This window comes from Lagopus leucura, unplaced genomic scaffold, assembly GCF_019238085.1.
Source record: "Lagopus leucura isolate 7727_CA_CO unplaced genomic scaffold, USGS_WTPT01 Super-Scaffold_100004, whole genome shotgun sequence".
In the NCBI taxonomy this organism is placed as follows: Eukaryota; Metazoa; Chordata; class Aves; order Galliformes; family Phasianidae; genus Lagopus; species Lagopus leucura.
In genome coordinates, this window is record NW_024962264.1 from 32242170 (window position 1) to 32259773 (window position 17604).

General features: G+C 38.4%; 1 protein-coding gene across 1 annotated transcript in view; it reads right to left on the reverse strand.

Moving 5' to 3' along the window:
- FAT4 (FAT atypical cadherin 4) overlaps window positions 1-17604 on the reverse strand; it is a 132649-nt gene that overhangs the window by 16336 nt on the left and 98709 nt on the right. The window contains exons 9-11 of the mRNA XM_042871041.1: window positions 11491-15840; window positions 4108-4212; window positions 2901-3208 (exon numbers count right to left, since the gene is read on the reverse strand). Of these exons, the coding sequence (XP_042726975.1) occupies window positions 2901-3208; window positions 4108-4212; window positions 11491-15840 (4763 nt within the window). The remainder of the gene's footprint in view (window positions 1-2900; window positions 3209-4107; window positions 4213-11490; window positions 15841-17604) is intronic.

Sequence of the window (17604 nt, forward strand, 5' to 3'; positions counted from 1 at the left end):
AAGGTTAGTTAAATCAAATTTTCAGAAAAATAAACATAATCTCCAGGTTGTACATATCAGCTCCTCATGTTTCCACTAGATGTGTGGTACAGTTCTACGGCAAATTGAAATCAAACATTTCTTTCCAAAAAGACTTGATTTCTACTTTGGTTTGGGTTACTTTACAGGAGCTAAGCAAACAGCAATAGCTATCAGGATGTCATTACAGTGCAAAGTTTTTTTCTCTTGCCTGCATCTCAGTTCACTAACAACATCTTGTTGGAATCCCCACAGATTCTCCATTGTATTTCCAAATAGTGCAAGCTGACACATTGTAATGACCAAACACATTCATAGCTCTCAGCCCTAAATCACGTCCTACAGTGTGTCTAAATTGTTCAATTTGTTTTTTTTTTTTTTGTTTTTTTTTTTTTAATAAAAGCTTATCTTGAATTTCTTTCCATACATAATAAGAAAACTGCTTCTCCTGTGAAACATCAGTCTGCAGTTCCAAAGTAGATTACGTGCCCTATATAAATGAAACAATTCATAGAAAGAATAATAAGCTGACTGGTCTGTATGCCATCATATGTGTACATATTTTCCTTCAGAGTTTCAACAACAAAAAATGAAATGAGTTTTTTGTTCTTAGCTCAATCAGTGTAATCTCCCTAACTCATATCGCTATGCACTGTGAAAGCCAAGTTGCAAACCCAGCTGAAGGGCTAGATATTTGAGAATATATTTTACTTGGACCAGAGTGCAATACAATTTATTTTCTAATGTTAGTCAAATGTTCCTGCTTGTTACTTGAGCATTACTCTACAGTTACCTTGCTGCATTATGAGGCTTTCTAGTCTGTCATTCTGCAATATCTCAGGACTGACAACTTAATGATTTTACCAGTTTCCGATAAAATCCCACTGTGCTGTAGGAAATGACAGATTTGGAATCCTGAAGGGGGGCTATTTTATACAGTTTTGGACACCTGGGAAACATTTTTCCTGCAGAAGAATTATCTAAGACAAAGGTGATTCTGATTACATACTCTGTTTGTAAACAGCTGACATTAATGAGATGGTTTAAACAAGAATCATGCAAAAATATAGGTCGTCTTAAATGCCCTCAGTCTGAAGCATTCAAAAGTGAAATTTTTTTTATATTGTATTTTTTATGCTCTCTCTTCTTCTGTAGTCTAGCCCTCTGGCATATCCACAAGTAAAACATTTTCCCACTTTATTTTTTTAAGTGTATCTCATTTATTTTCTGCAGTTTTTAAGGTGGGCTCTACACTAAGCCATAACTAATATCAACAGGTGTACCACACTAATTTAGCTGCTAAAATGTGAACATTATGTCTTATAAGACCTAGGTGCATTCTTGAGCATAACCTTTTGGAAGCTGTGAGGCAAACTGTTAACTATCTGATATTAAGGCACACTAAAACAACATCATTACTCAATGTCACAATTATCCTTCATGTTACTTGGATATAAAACTCCTACGTGCACAAATCAGATATCCAAATTTAGCTGAAGACTAAGCCATTCCCCACTTCAACAAGCGAAAGAAATCAGGTATTGCAACATATGCAAGCTGACGTGCAGTTTCTGGCTCAAGACTCTTCAGGAGAAAAAAGTGCTGTGCAGAAAAGTCAGGAGACAACCCTGACCATACAGAACCATGGACCAAGACCTAGTATAGCCCTCTGATATTCCTGACACATTTGTGCCTATGGACTTCTCACCCTGGACTTGAAGCATTTCAGCAGGGCACTGCAAACAGAGCAGCTACAAACTATAAAAACTACCTTAGCAGCAATGACTGCTGCAGCCATTTTGTTAGTGAAAAGAAATCTCTACGAGGACTCAGGAGGAGTCACACCGGGTAGAACAGTTTATTCTTTTATTCTCTCCATCTCTTCTGGCCTGAACTATAAGACAAACTGTGGAGCTCCATCCATATATTATTCTTACGTGACTTTAATTTCAAACATGGGAAGAATATGAGATTCCATATATGCTGGCCATATCTTTCTGAAAAGGGAGCTTTTGGCCAGTAGTTACTGATTGTGGATGGCAAATATATTTGGTTTCATTTCTAACTCAAACACTATGGAGTCAAAAAGTTTGGCTTGAACTCAAAGAACATTTGGTTTATGTTCTGCTTTGGAAATATTATTAAATACTAGAGAAGAAGAATAGAAAACATTTACTGAGGAAAAAAAAAAAAAAAAAGGCAGAAGGGTTGAGGCACCAGGCATATGGCAATCAATTGTCCCTGTCCACTTTTTGACAGAATTCCTTCCCTCTGGTAGGGGCAGGCAGGAAGTAACTCCTTTTTCCCCTGACAAAATCCCTCTCAGTGTAGCACTTTTGAACTCTCTGCATTTGTGATACAGGAAAAAGAAAAAAAAAAAAAAAAAAGAAAAAAAAAAAAAAAGGCTTTTATTTAAATGAAATTTGCAAAATTTCTGAACTGGCTTAAAAAGGTCATAGATGGAATTTCAAATTTGATCACTGCTACTATCCAAACATTAAGGTAAATTATTTTCAGCGTTTTTGTTGTTACTATGGTTAATCAGTATTCCTTAATATCATTTCTGTAATCTGCATCAGTTAATTGGCCTCATATGCAGTAATTTATCTCACTAATTATTCCTGGTTCTCATTTTTCACATTTAGAGTGCGGGGCATTGCACATGTTTTTTTAATTATTTTTTATTATCATCATACTAAACAAACCATTGTAGGTCTTTGAGTCAGTTGGAATAAGAAAGAAATGAGGGAGTTTTTTTTATCCAAAGTTGGAGGTTCTGCTAGCAAATGCAATGTTACTAATTTTATGTTCTTGTGAGTTCATGTGGAAGCCAAAGTCACTTGGCTGAACTTGTCTTAAATTCCCATTTTAGCATTTCTTACCATTCCAGCCCTCCGGGCAATAACTGTGTGAAATTGTCCATCAGACACCTTCTTAGTTGTGGTAAGCTTGTACGTGCCGCTGCCAAGATTATAGGAGAATCTCAGCCTTCCTTCTGTTATTTCCAGAGCCAGAAATTCTGCCCTTTCTCCAGTTTGGTTGTCGTAGTTATACAACATTAAAGCATTCCTTTTTATAGTGGCAAACTTTATGTAGATGTAATTATTGTTTGGATCCATACTGGGAAACTCCATATATGACAACTCTTCAAATCCGTAACTATTCAGTTCACAATGATTCCCAAAAACACCTGCAAAACAAAAAATAAAATCTGGTAGCAGATAGCTTTTCCTCATCGAGCATAATCCCAGAAACAAAGTATAAGGAAGTATTGATATGCTTTAAACAGGCCCTTTAAAAAGCTTCTAATATATGATAAAAAATACGCAATGTGAGCAGAAGTGTTCTGGAGGGCATAGTTATATACAATTTTCCTTGATTTTGTTTTTAATTGCAGTGACAATTAGAAAACAATTTATGAATATTAGTTGCATTTACTATGGTCCACAATTATAAATATAAGAAATGAATAAAATTTCAAGAAAATGTAACATAAGGAAAATAAAATAGTTACTCTAAATGTTAGTAGAAAAATGTACTTAAAGCTATTTACAAGTGTGTACTGAGGGTTTCAGCAGCTTTAAAATATTATAGATGATCTCTTGAGTTTGTCAGTTGCTTGTGGTTTTTTTTTTAATTGATCCATTGCATTTACTTTTGTGCTTTTCTGTCTGAACAATGACAATTCTGTATGAACTTGCATTCAGAATCAATCTAGATACAATTACATCACAATGTCTTAAATATCTGTGTTGTCTTCTGTCTTTATTGGGTTCATTCCACAAAACAAACTCAAGACAATTAAATTCTAATAGTTATTAAACTATTTTGGCAGTACTACATGCTTCTCTAATTCTCAGAATTGTATGCTGGTTTCTGGAACTCAAAATTTCATTAGCATGCAATAAATTGAAAGGACAAGCACCCATGTGGACTAAAAGCTGTTCTGATTGAGTCAAGTTCTTTTAATGAGGACAGGTCAGGGTTCCATGCACATACTTATCAGTTGCAAAAAGGTAAACATAAATTGCAGATTTGAGAATTATTAGTAGGGAAGGGGAAGATAAGGAAGAGGAGTAGCAAACTCACCAAAGGGGCAGTGGCAGTAGTACCCCTCCAACCCACTCTGGCAGGACCCACCATTAAAACAGGGGTTGCATTCACAGTAATTGACAGTGGAGTCACACGTTTTCCCTGCCATCGTGAAACAAGAGCGATTTCCAGGTCAGAGTAACCCAATCAATAGCCAAGTCAGGATACATTTAAGCAACAAAAGGGGGAATGTGTGGGGCTTATAGAGGGAACAAGAGAGAAAACACAGGTATTGCCCCCAACCCTGACACGGGCCTGACAAACGCAGACAAATTTTCAAGTGTTTTGTTGTAATTATCTCATATCGACATTAGATTTCTTTTTATTAACTGGCGCCTATACACCTATACCAGTGGGACTTGAAATGAAATGAGAAGCTGAATGAAAACAAAAACGGCTTTTCTTCCTATTGAATGCAGTACACTCATTGTGAAGGGGATCAAGAGGGGGATCAAGGATAGTGACAGCCCTTGCTGGAACCTGTATGAACACAGCATGGTGAACACAGGCTGCTATTGTACATTATGTGATCTTTCTTATTTTTCCTCATCAATTACAACCCCCTTCCTGACTCAGAGGGACCAGAGTCCTCCAGAGCTAAAATATGTTACCCTGGATGCAGTCCTTTTCTAAGCAGCCATTGTCACATGTGGTAGATATTATTCAACAGAGAATAAACTGAAATCATATAATTCATTTCAACAAGAAAAGAACCAAGAGAAGTGGTGAAGATTTTAACAGATGCTGAACACTGGCAAGGGGATTCTTTGTACAAAAGTAAAATTTTCTTTGTCTGAAAACATTAACTACCACAGTGTTTGTCTTCACTTTTTGGTTTTTCATTGCGTGGTTTTTATCAATTTGGCAATACTTCCACTATACACCACTCTTGGTACCTGCCTTGCTTTCTGCCAGCACTGCTAGCCTTCCCTACCTATTCAGCAAAACCTTGAAACTATTGTTGTGTTTTCTGCTTGTGTTTCTCTGTGAAGAACTTGAAAAATCAGCCATATTTCTTCCAGATCTCTCCTTAAACTCCACCTAATCCAGGATAACTGCAGATACTTAGCAAGGGGTAAGATTTGCATATGCTTCTTACCGCACTAACAATGAATTATTTTACTCATTGCACTATACAAGTATAAAGTATGTTTTAAGTTAAAATAACAATATAAACTTGCACAGAGGCTGTCCATACTTTTCTGATACTTCTATCCTGTAATTGTTACTTGGTACGTGACAGCAAGGGACAAAATGTAGTTCTCAGACTTTGGGAGGTTGCTAGCTTCTAAAATTGTAGACAAATAGGATTGTGCTACTACTAGCTCTGCTAGTGTTTCATTGTTTCACAGCTTTTGTCCCCTAATTAGAACACTTTTTTTTACAGTACCTTTCTGTTTCAGTTAAAGAAGATTGAGGCTGTTTTTTCATGTGAGCAGGAGCCCCCCCTGTATGACTGCAGACAGGATGGAAATGGAACATTAGAGTAGTCCTGTTGTTAACATGCAACTCACAGATTCACCACGAATCCGGGAAACATTTCCAGTGTCTGTATCTAATTACACTCTGGGGGTATTTATTTTTTTATTGTCTAACAGGCATGACTGAAGGATGAGATAATTTTTTAATGTTAGATTTTGCTGTTTTCCTTATTGAAGAATTATGACACATAGCATCCATCTTTGAATTATCAAGGAGAACGCATTGCAAGAATGAGGTAAAGACAATAAATTAGCTCAATGATATTTCTTAGTTTAAAAAAAAAAAAAATCTAATGTATTTTATAGGGTTTACTAAGTCTTTTGAAACGTGCCCTAAGTGCTCCTCCTTTAGTCAGCTCTCTTTAAAGCTGGAGTATTTGCTGAGTCAGCAACAGAAAATAGATGTTTATTTTAGCTGCACATATTTTAACTAGTGAATAACAACAACTTTTTCATATTTAACAATTGTTTGAATAATTCAAAAAATTAATAAAAACGTGTTTGCATTTATTCCAACTGTTTTGACACAGGGGAAGACAAATACTCTGATTAAACAATTCATCAGAGCTAATAGAACTAATATTTATCTTAAATGAAAAAGAAACTTTGGATATTCTCCGTGATTCTCTGAAGTGCTAAAGACCTGGGAAAACGTGCTTATCTTAGTAAGCAAAAGCCAGTTATCAGCAGAACAAAAAACATAACTTAGGAATGCTTTTCCAGTTTGTCACTACGGCTGTTCCATACAAGTATTTAAAACGTAAGACTTTGATAAAGTAAAATCATGGAATCTTAAACTGATTTGGGTTGGAAAGGACCTTAAAGATCATCTAGTTCTAAGCTCCTGACGTAGGGGCAGGGACACCACTCACTAGATCAGGCTCCAGGCCCCCATCCAATCTCGCTTTGAGCATCTTTGAGGTGCACAGATGGAGATGCTCCATCTGTGGAACCTGTGCCAGAGCCTCACCATCCTCACTGTGAAGAATTTCTTCCTGAAATTTCTTCCCGTCTAATCTAAATCACCCCTTGTCTTACCATGGTACTCCATAATGAAAAGTGTCTCTCCAACTGCCCTGTATGCCCTGTTCAGATACTGGAAGGCTGCTATAAGGGCTCCTGCAAAGCCTTCTCCAGGATGAACAACCACAACACCCTCAGATCTCTTCACAAGAGAGGTGTTCCAGGCCTCTGATCAATCTGAGTTCTGGATGGTCCACCAGTGTTCAATTTGCACATTCTGGCTCTTCCCTTTTAATCCAAACTATATTTCTTCTATATTACTATTTATTCCTCTGTTATCTCTGTCTAGGGAAATTAACCACTGGATGTGAGCATAGTGAGGCAGTGGGTGGTGTGTTTCAGCAAACGTGATAGTGGGTTAGCTCTGCTGCTGCAGATTTGTACAACTGCAGAATGCAAGCTCTTGTTCATTACTGGCACAGCTAATGGTGACTATTTGGGTTGGAAACAGTGTTTTGTAGCCGAAAATTTGCTCAACTGGAGTTACTGTGCTCTTTGTATCTGTTATAGGTTGTAGATGGAAATAAATAAGAGGCATTATTTTTGGAGGAACCTATGTATCAAATCCAATCAAGGGAAGGAAACATCTCAATCAATGTTTCATGAGCCAGAGACTCCAAACCCAGCCTGCCTGCAGTAACACTCCAGCTTAAGTAAATGATGCAGTTGAGTTTTTAGATTTCATCTCAATTGAAATACTGAAAGATTCAGGGTATTTATCTTTGTGTCACAAAGACATTGCTTGAAGAACATGAGTTCAGTATAACACTAGATAATTGATAACAGACAGCATTCAGCATTTATCGTTCATCACCTCAAGCTGATGATATCGCATGCAAAAATCAAACTTCCTGAGAATAACTTTTTTTTAAATTGAAGAATGTAACACGAACAGATATCAACTGAGTGCTCTTGGGTTAGATTTCAGCTGATTCAAGAGTTTCAGTTTATGTGGTTTCTCATGCACATCTTTTAAAATGGTTCTTCTGTTATTTTAATCCTGCATTTGAAACAATTTCACAAACCTACATTCCTTCATCTTAATGAGTCCTGGAAAACCAAAAATGAAAGGTTCAAAGGAAGGGCTGACAACTACTGTAAATAACAAGATATATTTCTTGTAGAAAATTATTATTTTAAAAACAAAACCTGATCATCATTAAGAGACGTAATTATAACAGATTGTTTAAACACTAATGATGTTACTCTGAGGTAATCACTCTTCATAATCCTATTCAGTGAAATGAACCAAATTACATTTGCAGCGTGATGAAGTGAAATGCAGCTGACAAAACATAATAAATCAAATAAAAGAAAGACTCTCAGTTTCCAGGTAAGCCATTGTAAGGGTCTAAAGCTCAAGTACTTGAATTTGCAGTGAACAATGTCTATCTCAGAAAATAAACATTTCTACTTGTATGCAGTGCTGTGTTACTATTTTGTTTTTGTTTTTTATGAACTATGCAGATTCAATTAGGAGACTGTATTTTCATTCTAAGAGAAGCAGCAAGGCTATGTTTATGATACACTGAATTAAAAATCTGCTATTTTGGCTGTCTCTTTTCGGTGAGACACTCTAGTATTGTATTCATAAAGAAACAGTTTCAAGCTTTATTTTTACATTCACTACAGCTATCTTTAATCATATATGAATCAGGATTAAAATCTCAAACAGCTGTGCAATCTTTCTGTTGGTAGTATAATAACAACATAACAGTCTCTATGACAAGCATTCTCAAACAATCTGTATTCTGATATCTCCAGAACCTATTGTATATTAAATTTGTAACATTTCAAATATGCTTCTGCAGACATAAACCCTCAAAATATACTGATTATTAGTTGAGATCTTATCTAATCAACTCCACTGATATTCAGCTCCAAAGATATGTTGGTTTTTAATTACATACTTTAGTGCCGTTTGTTTTCTGTCCTGACCAATTAATCTCAAGACACTTAAATGCTTCTTGATTCTACAATAGCCAACTGATTTTAAAAAGATCTGACTCCCAAATATAAACGCCTGCCTCAGTGGTATTCTATTTTAAAATTATTTATGTTGACAAGTAGTTTAGAGGAAGCTCATATCAGATGCCAGATTTAATTCACGGCATGAAAGAAATCCAACACTTCAAACTTTAACAGTCTCTCATCACATTTTCTTAGTTAAAACATTCCTTTCTTTTTTCCTTTTTTTTCTTTTCCAAGTGTTTATCATGTGTAGAGCTTTATTTTTAGCTGACATCAGGTTTGAACATTAAACTTTAAGAGCAGAAAAAAATGACCAGGACATTTTTTTAACGCTTCAAATTGTAGGCTAGAGGCAAAAACTACAGTATGCTGCTAGCTAATGAAGTGTTTTGCTTAGTGGCAACATCGAACATATGCCCATTTAACCTCTGGTGCTAATAACCTAAAGCATTACAGGGGATATGCTCCCTATAACTATTTTGCCATGCTCCTGGCAAAATAATCTGAACTAATAATATAACATAAAATCAACTCCTGGATTGTAAACTTAAGTGGAACTGCTTCTCAGTTCACAATAAGTGTTCCTGACCTGAGGCTCAGTAGTACATTTGTGGAGTTCACACAGAAAATCACATCAGTATCCTCTACATTAAGACATCTTTCACTCTGAATGCTTATCAGCTGCTGTAGCTGTGTCTAAATGAAGTAGTCATTCCTTTATTCAAAATCAATTAATTTTCTCCTTTGCAATAAAGTATACAGCATCTCCAGTACTAATCTGACTTAAAAAGATACCCTGAGTACTCCACTGGTTACAAACAAGCTTTGAGGACAGTGGAGGCAAGCCTCAATTGTCACATCATAATGAGCAGAGCTGTGTCTACTCCCCTAAGGCATTTGAAATACTCCTTATGAGAAGTAATAGAGGCTTTAACTTCTCTAGTCAGTCTCTTTATTACATCTCTAGAAAGTGACCATAAGTAATGCTTATAATTGTTCAGACTGGTAATACTCAGCTAGATAAAAATGTTTTAATTTCTTCTGCTGTTTTGTACTAAGGGTGCCATAAGCATGATAGGAATATCTGAATAAGATGTCCTAAGTTTGTTGCTGTTGTGTTGGTCGTTTTTTTTTTTAAACATACAATGAATACATGACAGAAAGACAGAATGCAAGAACTAGAATTTTTTCCAAAGATTATGCACAAGAAGACTGAAACCCTGCAGTGGTATGCACATTTTGTAACTGTGGTGCTTCGCTGCAGTTGTAAAACATGCTAGAAGTAGCATTGCATCAATGTGCAATAGTAAAGTTCCTCTTTCTTTCTGTTTTGAGAAACTGACATCCAAAAATTATAAAGATTAGGAGTTCTTTCTCTGATCAAATCATTTGGAGAGTGATCTGAGGTCCTCTAGAAGCTCCACTGCCAAAATGGAGTAGATCTCCACTGACTGTAGCACAAGGCTCCAACACTCTCCCACAGCCATAGTCACCCACGTGACAGACAACTGAAATATGGTGAGGGGAGACCCATCAGAATATATGAGTCTGTATCAGTTTCTAACACATTAAACTTTAAAGCAACATTTTTCCTACATAAGGTGTACACTATACACATACTTCAGTAAGCGTTTTTGAGTTTTTTAGTATTTTCAAAAAACAGTATTTTCTTGAATGCTCCTCAAACTCAAGGATAATAACTAAAGATCCTCAAGTAAAGTACATCACAGCAAGTGCTTTTCAATGCACAGAGGAACCACAGATGGAGGAAGATCCAATCACACTCAGATTATGCCAGACCAGAACAAAACATGTACGCACATGAACTTAAAACTTACAGGCGATTTCAAGTACAGCTGCTTTCTCAAACCTCAGCCTAAGCAATAAAAGATTAAGGTTGGAAGACAGTCATGCTAGATAAATTCCAAGAAGACAAATTCAGTGGGCCAATGTTTTGATGCCATAATTATTAATGACAACCAAGTAGTATTCTTCTCCTTTTGAGGACGTCTCTCTATATTCATCGGACTCCTAACTCTATATGTTACAGTGGCTGTAGCAGTTTAAGAGAATTTGCAACCTAAATCTGTTGATATTCTTCTTAGAACGTCTGAAAGTATCCAGAATTTTCACAGGAGGAGTGAGCCAGGAATTTCGTTTAATTTAATTAATAAATGTGCCCTTTGATAACTACAAATAAAATACATGTCCTTCCCACATGACAATATAGATTAGATATATGATATATATATATATTAGATATATGATATATAGATTAGAGCCTTGCCATAATGCAAACATCAGTCTGCTTTTCTAATGTGAAACAAATACTGGGGAGAAAAAAATAAAACACTCAGAAGAAGCAGGAATGCTGCAGCCATTTCTGTTAATGAAAAAAATAAATGGCAAAGGGACAACATGTGCATGCTTGATCATTTTGCCTGAGATTTGTTTTCTTTTCCATATCCTTCATCTGTTTTCTATATTGTATGACCGTAAGCAATTTGGGGCAGAGGCTGATTTTCTTGCTTGGCACACTCCTAACAGAATCAAAATGCTACCACAATATGCACAACAATAACAAGAACAGAAAAAGTCATACTTAAGCATTGGAAATGTTTTCTACATATTTAATAAATTAAAATAGCTCTGGTAAAATCCTTCTGTTCTAATGCAAATCAGGTAAGAGAGATTTGCTTAAGGACAGCTAAAATAAAATAACAGTGTGGGCATCTGGTCTTTTTGGTTTTCTTAACTACAACAGTGGTCTTTTGCATGACTTCTTCACCTAATGGGAATGTTCATATTCAGATAATTGTAGCTGGAATGTATCTTTTGCTTTAAAGGTACATTTCTGCTCTCTTTCCCATTCTCTCGACTGAGATGAAGAGAAGTAAAAGTGTACCTGTATACCCAGTTTTGCAAATACAGTTGAAGGTTCCGGGGAAGTTCTGGCAGGCGGCCCCATTTTTGCACGGGTTGGAAAGGCACTCATTGACGTCCCTCTCGCAGGCCATGCCAGTAAAGCCGTCTGGGCAACTGCATGAGAATCCCCCCACCAAGTTGTGGCAGGTCCCATCGTTGTGACACGGTGAAGGGAGGCATTCATCAATGTCGATCTCACACAAGCTGCCTTCATACCCTGGCATGCACCTGCACATGAAGGGCCGGAGGGGCTCATTGGCCACGATGATGACAGGGATGCTCTCGTGGCTCTTCAAGGCTGGGCCTACAGCCAGCCTCCTCATGCAGCTCCCTCCATTCTGGCACGGGCTCTGCAGGCACGAGTTGTGATCCACAGACTCAATCCGCACTCCACTCTGCCGGAAGAGGATGTCTTTGATACTCTCGAAGAAGGTGGCCACACCACTGGGGTTCACATACTGGTTGCTGCTGCGCTTGACAGCCGCCATCAGGAAGGTCTGGTTGCTCTCCTCGTACAGCCCATAGAGCTGTACGGCAGTGCCCAGCCCTGTCAGCTGTGAGCTGGCAATGCGCAGGAAATGGAGGTAGTGGTTCGTCAGAAAATCCCGCACTGTATGGACACTCAAGCGAAGAAGGATGCTGTTGTCAATGGTGGCATTGCCAAAACCCGCAAAGAAAACGCGGACACTGCTTGTGACAGCACCATGCAAGCCATCACTGCTGAGTACAGCCAGGTCAAACACCCCATCTGTGGACCTGGCCTGTGAGTGTAGCTCACAGGTGCCCCCAGGAATACTGAAGAGGCTGGTGACTCCCGAGGTGAGGGAGCACTGGAAGCTGTCTAACACATCTGGGTCCTGTGGCTTTACATTGCCCAAAATTCCTCCTGGGAAAAGGTTGCCATAATAATGAACATAGATTTCTACCGTTCTGGGCTGAGATGGGTTGTCATTTTGGTCTATTACCTTTATCTGCACAGTTCCTGTGGAAGACATTTGAGGAATTCCAGAGTCTCTTGTAATCACTGACAGGTAGAAATCACTGATTTGCTCCCTATCGATCTCCCTTGTTGTAGTCAGGACACCGGCAGTGCTAAGGCTGAAGTAACTGGTTGCAGGGCCAGTGCTGAGTAAGTAGTACGTAAAGGGGCCTTGGTTTGGAGGGAGATCGGGATCTGAGGATTGAAGCATCATTACAAGAGTTCCCGCACGATTATTCTCCATGACTTCTCCCTGGCGGGTGGACAAGGTGGGGCCGTTATCATTGATGTCTTCCAAAGTTACCAATAAAGAGGCACTGCCTGTTGCAGATGGTGTTCCTGAATCAATGGCCAGCACAGACAGGTTGTACACAGGCAGAGTTTCTCGATCCAGTTCTGCAGTGACAGTGACCTGTCCTGTCTGTGGGTTAATGGAAAAGGCACTGTTGTCATTACCAGACCCAATGAAATAAGAAAACCGGCTCCAGCTAGGGACTGAATCTGAATCAAAGGCACTCACAAATGTGACATGGGTGCCCGGAGGAACACCCTCGCTAATTTGTATGTTGTAGGTTCCTAAAGTGAATACAGGAGGATCGTTGGCATCCAGTACAGTGATATTAACAGTTACTTCATCTATATCTGCACCACGAATGCTTCCAAAATTTTTTGCAAGAACTCTCAAAGAGATTCGTTCTTCTTTTTCTCTGTCAAGAGGTCCTGAAACATAGATCTGGCCACTTCTTTCATCTATTTGGAAGCCCTTCTTTCTGCTATTGCCAAAGAGGAGGTAGTGAACTTCTCCATCAGTTCCCAGATCACGATCGCTTGCAAAAACTTCACCCACAATGGTACCTTCAGACGCTGCCTCAGAAACTTCAAAATAATAAAGCTTAGACACAAAACGGGGGACATATTCATTAGTCCCTTCTAACTGGATGTTGACACTGGCAAAACTGCACCTCTCTTCATCTGGAACATTAAAAGCCTTTATTGTTAAATGGTAACTTTGCTTTGTTTCATAATCTAAAAATCCTTGGGTAGTGATTGTTCCTGTGTTGGGGTCAATGACAAAGAGGTCACTATCAGAGGACTGAATGGCATATGCAATCACAGCATTAGGTCCAGAGTCAGCATCGCTGGCATTTAAACGAATAACAGTTGTCCCACTTGGGGCATTTTCTAATACTTTGGGAAAGTAGTCCTCAGGGCTGAATGCTGGAGAATTATCATTCACATCAATGACATTAATGGTGACACTGCAGAAGCCTGTTCTGGACACCCATCCTCCATCTGTGGCGGTAACAATTAGGTCATGCTTTTGGCATAACTCAAAATCAAGTGGTTTTGCTAGTGTAAGTGTACCAGTTGTTGTGTTGATAGCAAAGTTGCCAGCCTCATTTCCAGAGGAAATATTATATTTGATTAATCCATTCATAGCGGCATCTCTGTCTCGGGCTGAAACCGTCCTGATCACTGCTCCAACAGAGTGACTCTCTGGGATAGTAACACTCATATGGCTTTGAGAAAACTCAGGTGTATGGTAGTTTTCCTCTGTTACGACTATTTCAACAGCTACCTCAGATGACAGTGGAGGATTACCTTTATCCTTTGCTTTTACTTTAAATAGAAATTTTTTGTTCAAATCAGCCATTAGTGAAGATGACACAGAAATCCAGCCTGTACTCCTGTCCAGTCTGAATTTATTAGTTTTGCTTTCATCAGAAAGAAAGTATTCCACTTCAGAATTCAAACCAAAGTCTTTATCATCCACTGCAGTAACTTTAATTAAGTTTGTGCCAGCTCTCACATTCTTAGTAACAGGTGTAAAATATTTAGGAGCAAGGAACAGTGGTGCATTGTCATTGCTGTCGACTATGTTAATTGTGACAGTTGTCTCACTCAGCAATGGAGGACTGCCGCGGTCTGAAGAAGTCACAATGAAGCTGTGCCTGTTTATGTTGACATTGCTGGAACCGCTTGAGTTTTGGTACCTTAAATACTGTTTGTTGAAAATTTCCCCTGTGGTTGCATTGATACGGAAGAACTCAGATTGAGATTTTATGAAGTAGAAGACGTGACCGTTAGATCCTTCATCGGGATCAGTGGCTGAAACTTGAGTGACTTTCAACCCAATCCCAGGGAGCTCAGGACACTCCAAGTAATAGGATGGCTTTGTAAACCGTGGAGCATTGTCATTGACATCAGTGACAAATACGGTGACATCTGTGCTCACTGTCCAGCCAGAGTCATGTGCAGAGACTCTGATTCTGTAGCGATCCGTATCCTCCCTGTTTAGCAGTCTGCTGACTGTGATATCCCCAGTGCTTGGATTTATGATAAATGGGAGACTTGTATCCCTTATGGAGTACCTGCTGATTGCATTCATGCCAATGTCTTCATCTGAAGTTGTGACTCGGGTTACTGTAAATCCCAGAGGTGCATTTTCAGGCACAGAAGCACTAAATATCTGAGAAAATCTTGGGGCGTTGTCATTTTCATCTAAAACATTAATGATAACTTTGACGGTTGTACTCTGGAGCGGGGTGCCTTTATCTGAAGCTTTTATGGTTAGTGTGTATCGAGACAATTTCTCCCTGTCCAAGGGCCTGACACTCCTGATCTCACCCGTGGCTCTGTTGATATTGAAACTATTTTCTGTATTGCCCTCAATTATTTCATAAATTAACTGTCCATTCAGACCACTGTCCCTGTCAACTGCAGCCACCGTCAGTAACTTCCGTGGGGACAGATTCTCCACTATTTCAGCAATGAAGGGATCTTGCTCAAACTGCGGTGCATTATCATTGACATCTACAACCGTTACTTCCAATTTCTTATACGAGGAAAAGGGAGGAAAGCCTGTATCTCTGGCCTCAATCCAAACCACATATTTCTGTATGGCTTCAAAATCCAAAGCCTGGCCGACAGAAAGCTGTCCTGTTACCTGATCCACTATGAAGGTGTTGCCCAGGTTCCCACTGGCAATATAGTAGGACAAGGAGCCTCCTCTGGCCGAAGACCCAGAAATCGTGGTGACAAGTGTCCCAACTGCTTGGTTTTCAGGAAAAGTGAAAGTCTCCTGTTCAGCTTGAACTTGAGGAAATTCTGCTTTGTTCACAAACCTCACAGTGACAGTTGTAGAGTCTGTCTTGGGGTACCGGCCGCCATCCCTAACATGGACAGAAATGGTGACTTCAGACTCTCCTGCCAGCTCATTGGCAGCTAGGATTGCCCCCCTTGCTGAATCAATGTGGAATTTCTCCGCGTTTTTCCCCACGAGGGAATAATGGAGCTCCGCGTTAGAGCCGGCATCTGCATCAGTGACAGTCACTGCAAACACAAATGAACCTGAAATGGAGAACAAAGACCAGGCAGTTCATGAATGAATGCATCAATTGTGGAAAACACTATGCCAGCTTTTCACCCAGAAATATATGCGAGGGTAGCCCCCCCCCGTACTCTTCCTTGAGGAACATGCTCTTTCTCATACTGCTCTGAAAATGAACTTTTACACAAGATGTGATGTTCAAGAAAGTAGCTTGTGAGCCCATGAAACATGCATGTGGTCAAAAAGCATGGGTCAGAAAACCAGATCATTGCATTCAGGGAAGTGCGCTGCACAGATGCCAGTGGCTATGTGCACTGGCAACTGAACCTGCAATTTTTTGATAGTCCAGCATCCCATTTCTAGAACATTCACATTATGAAAGCCATAACTCAAGGGAAATTGAAAGTCACTGATACTTTTTTACTTTTTTGCAGTTGCTCATAGTTTATCTATGTTATAACAGACAAAAAAAGCAACAAGTAAACAAACAAACTAAAAAACCCAAAAAATAAAATGATACCCACTCTCCTTCCCGCCCCCCCAAAAAAGCCAACACAGTAATCCTACAACTAACAAAGTTAAATAAGTGAACAGGCAGCATGAGTGGACTTTTATCCTCATTGACTCACTCTCCCTCACAATTTTTTCCTCCTATTTCCTAGATGCTGTGTTTTTGTTGCCACTAATCTGTAAGATTATTTAGAGAGCAGTAAACTAATGGACCTTTAGTAAAAATCCATTAGTAAACTAATGGATTTTTAAAAGCATGGTGGTCATCTGAGATAGTGGTAAAATCACACAGAAATAATAAACTATCACACATTAGTACAATAACATTGATAAATTATGTTATGGGTCTTTCAAATTTACATTTCCCAGTAATATGGGCACTTTCTGCATGAGGATCTGTATTGGCATGGAGAATCTAGGGTGTCCTTTTGTACTAAAGCTTACAGATCGAATTCATAGCAGATCTTTCAAATTTGACACAGTACAATCAATTTGCAGAATACTCTGTTGACGTTTCACTACTATTTAAAGTTAGAAGATGCCACTTCTATACAAAAATCATGTTTTCAGCCTCTTAAGGCTAAATCAGTTGCAAGCAGGAATGACTTTGGCAGTGTCCCCCTAAAACTATACTTTATGTCACTATCAGTCATGTGGAATGAGTGCAATGACTTGCACTCCAGAGGAGGAATATTTAGGAAAGCACAATATTCAAATTCCTTCTGAGAAATGAGACATAAAGTATTAATTTTTGCTTTAGATAAAACAATTTTACTATTAATTATTATTATTACTTGTTCCCATTTCTAGTCTCAACTAAATCTATAAGATATTAAGCTTTGTTTTCTGTCATACTGCACATTACAAATTCTGTGGTCAGAATAAAAGCAAAAGACTTGAAGAAATTTTGAGGGGTTTTTTTTGTTTCATTTTGTTTTAATAGTTGCCATGACTGCTAGAAATTGCCAATAGCCTTTAAAATAATTTGAAAAGATATGAACATTTCCTTTTAAATGAAAATAAACTATCAACTGAGGAGTTTGTAAATAAAAAGCACATGTATCTCAAGCTTTCTGCTAAGCTAAAAAGAGTAAACATGGCTTAGGTTTTATATGCATTTCTAGTTATAAAGAGTCACACAAAGTCCATAAACAGTATTGCGAAAACACTTAATTAATTAAAACTATGCATGCTTATCATTATCACATTTAAAGAAACGATCGAAAAACAACACACACAAAGACACTTTTCCTACAGTCAGAATACACAAAGAT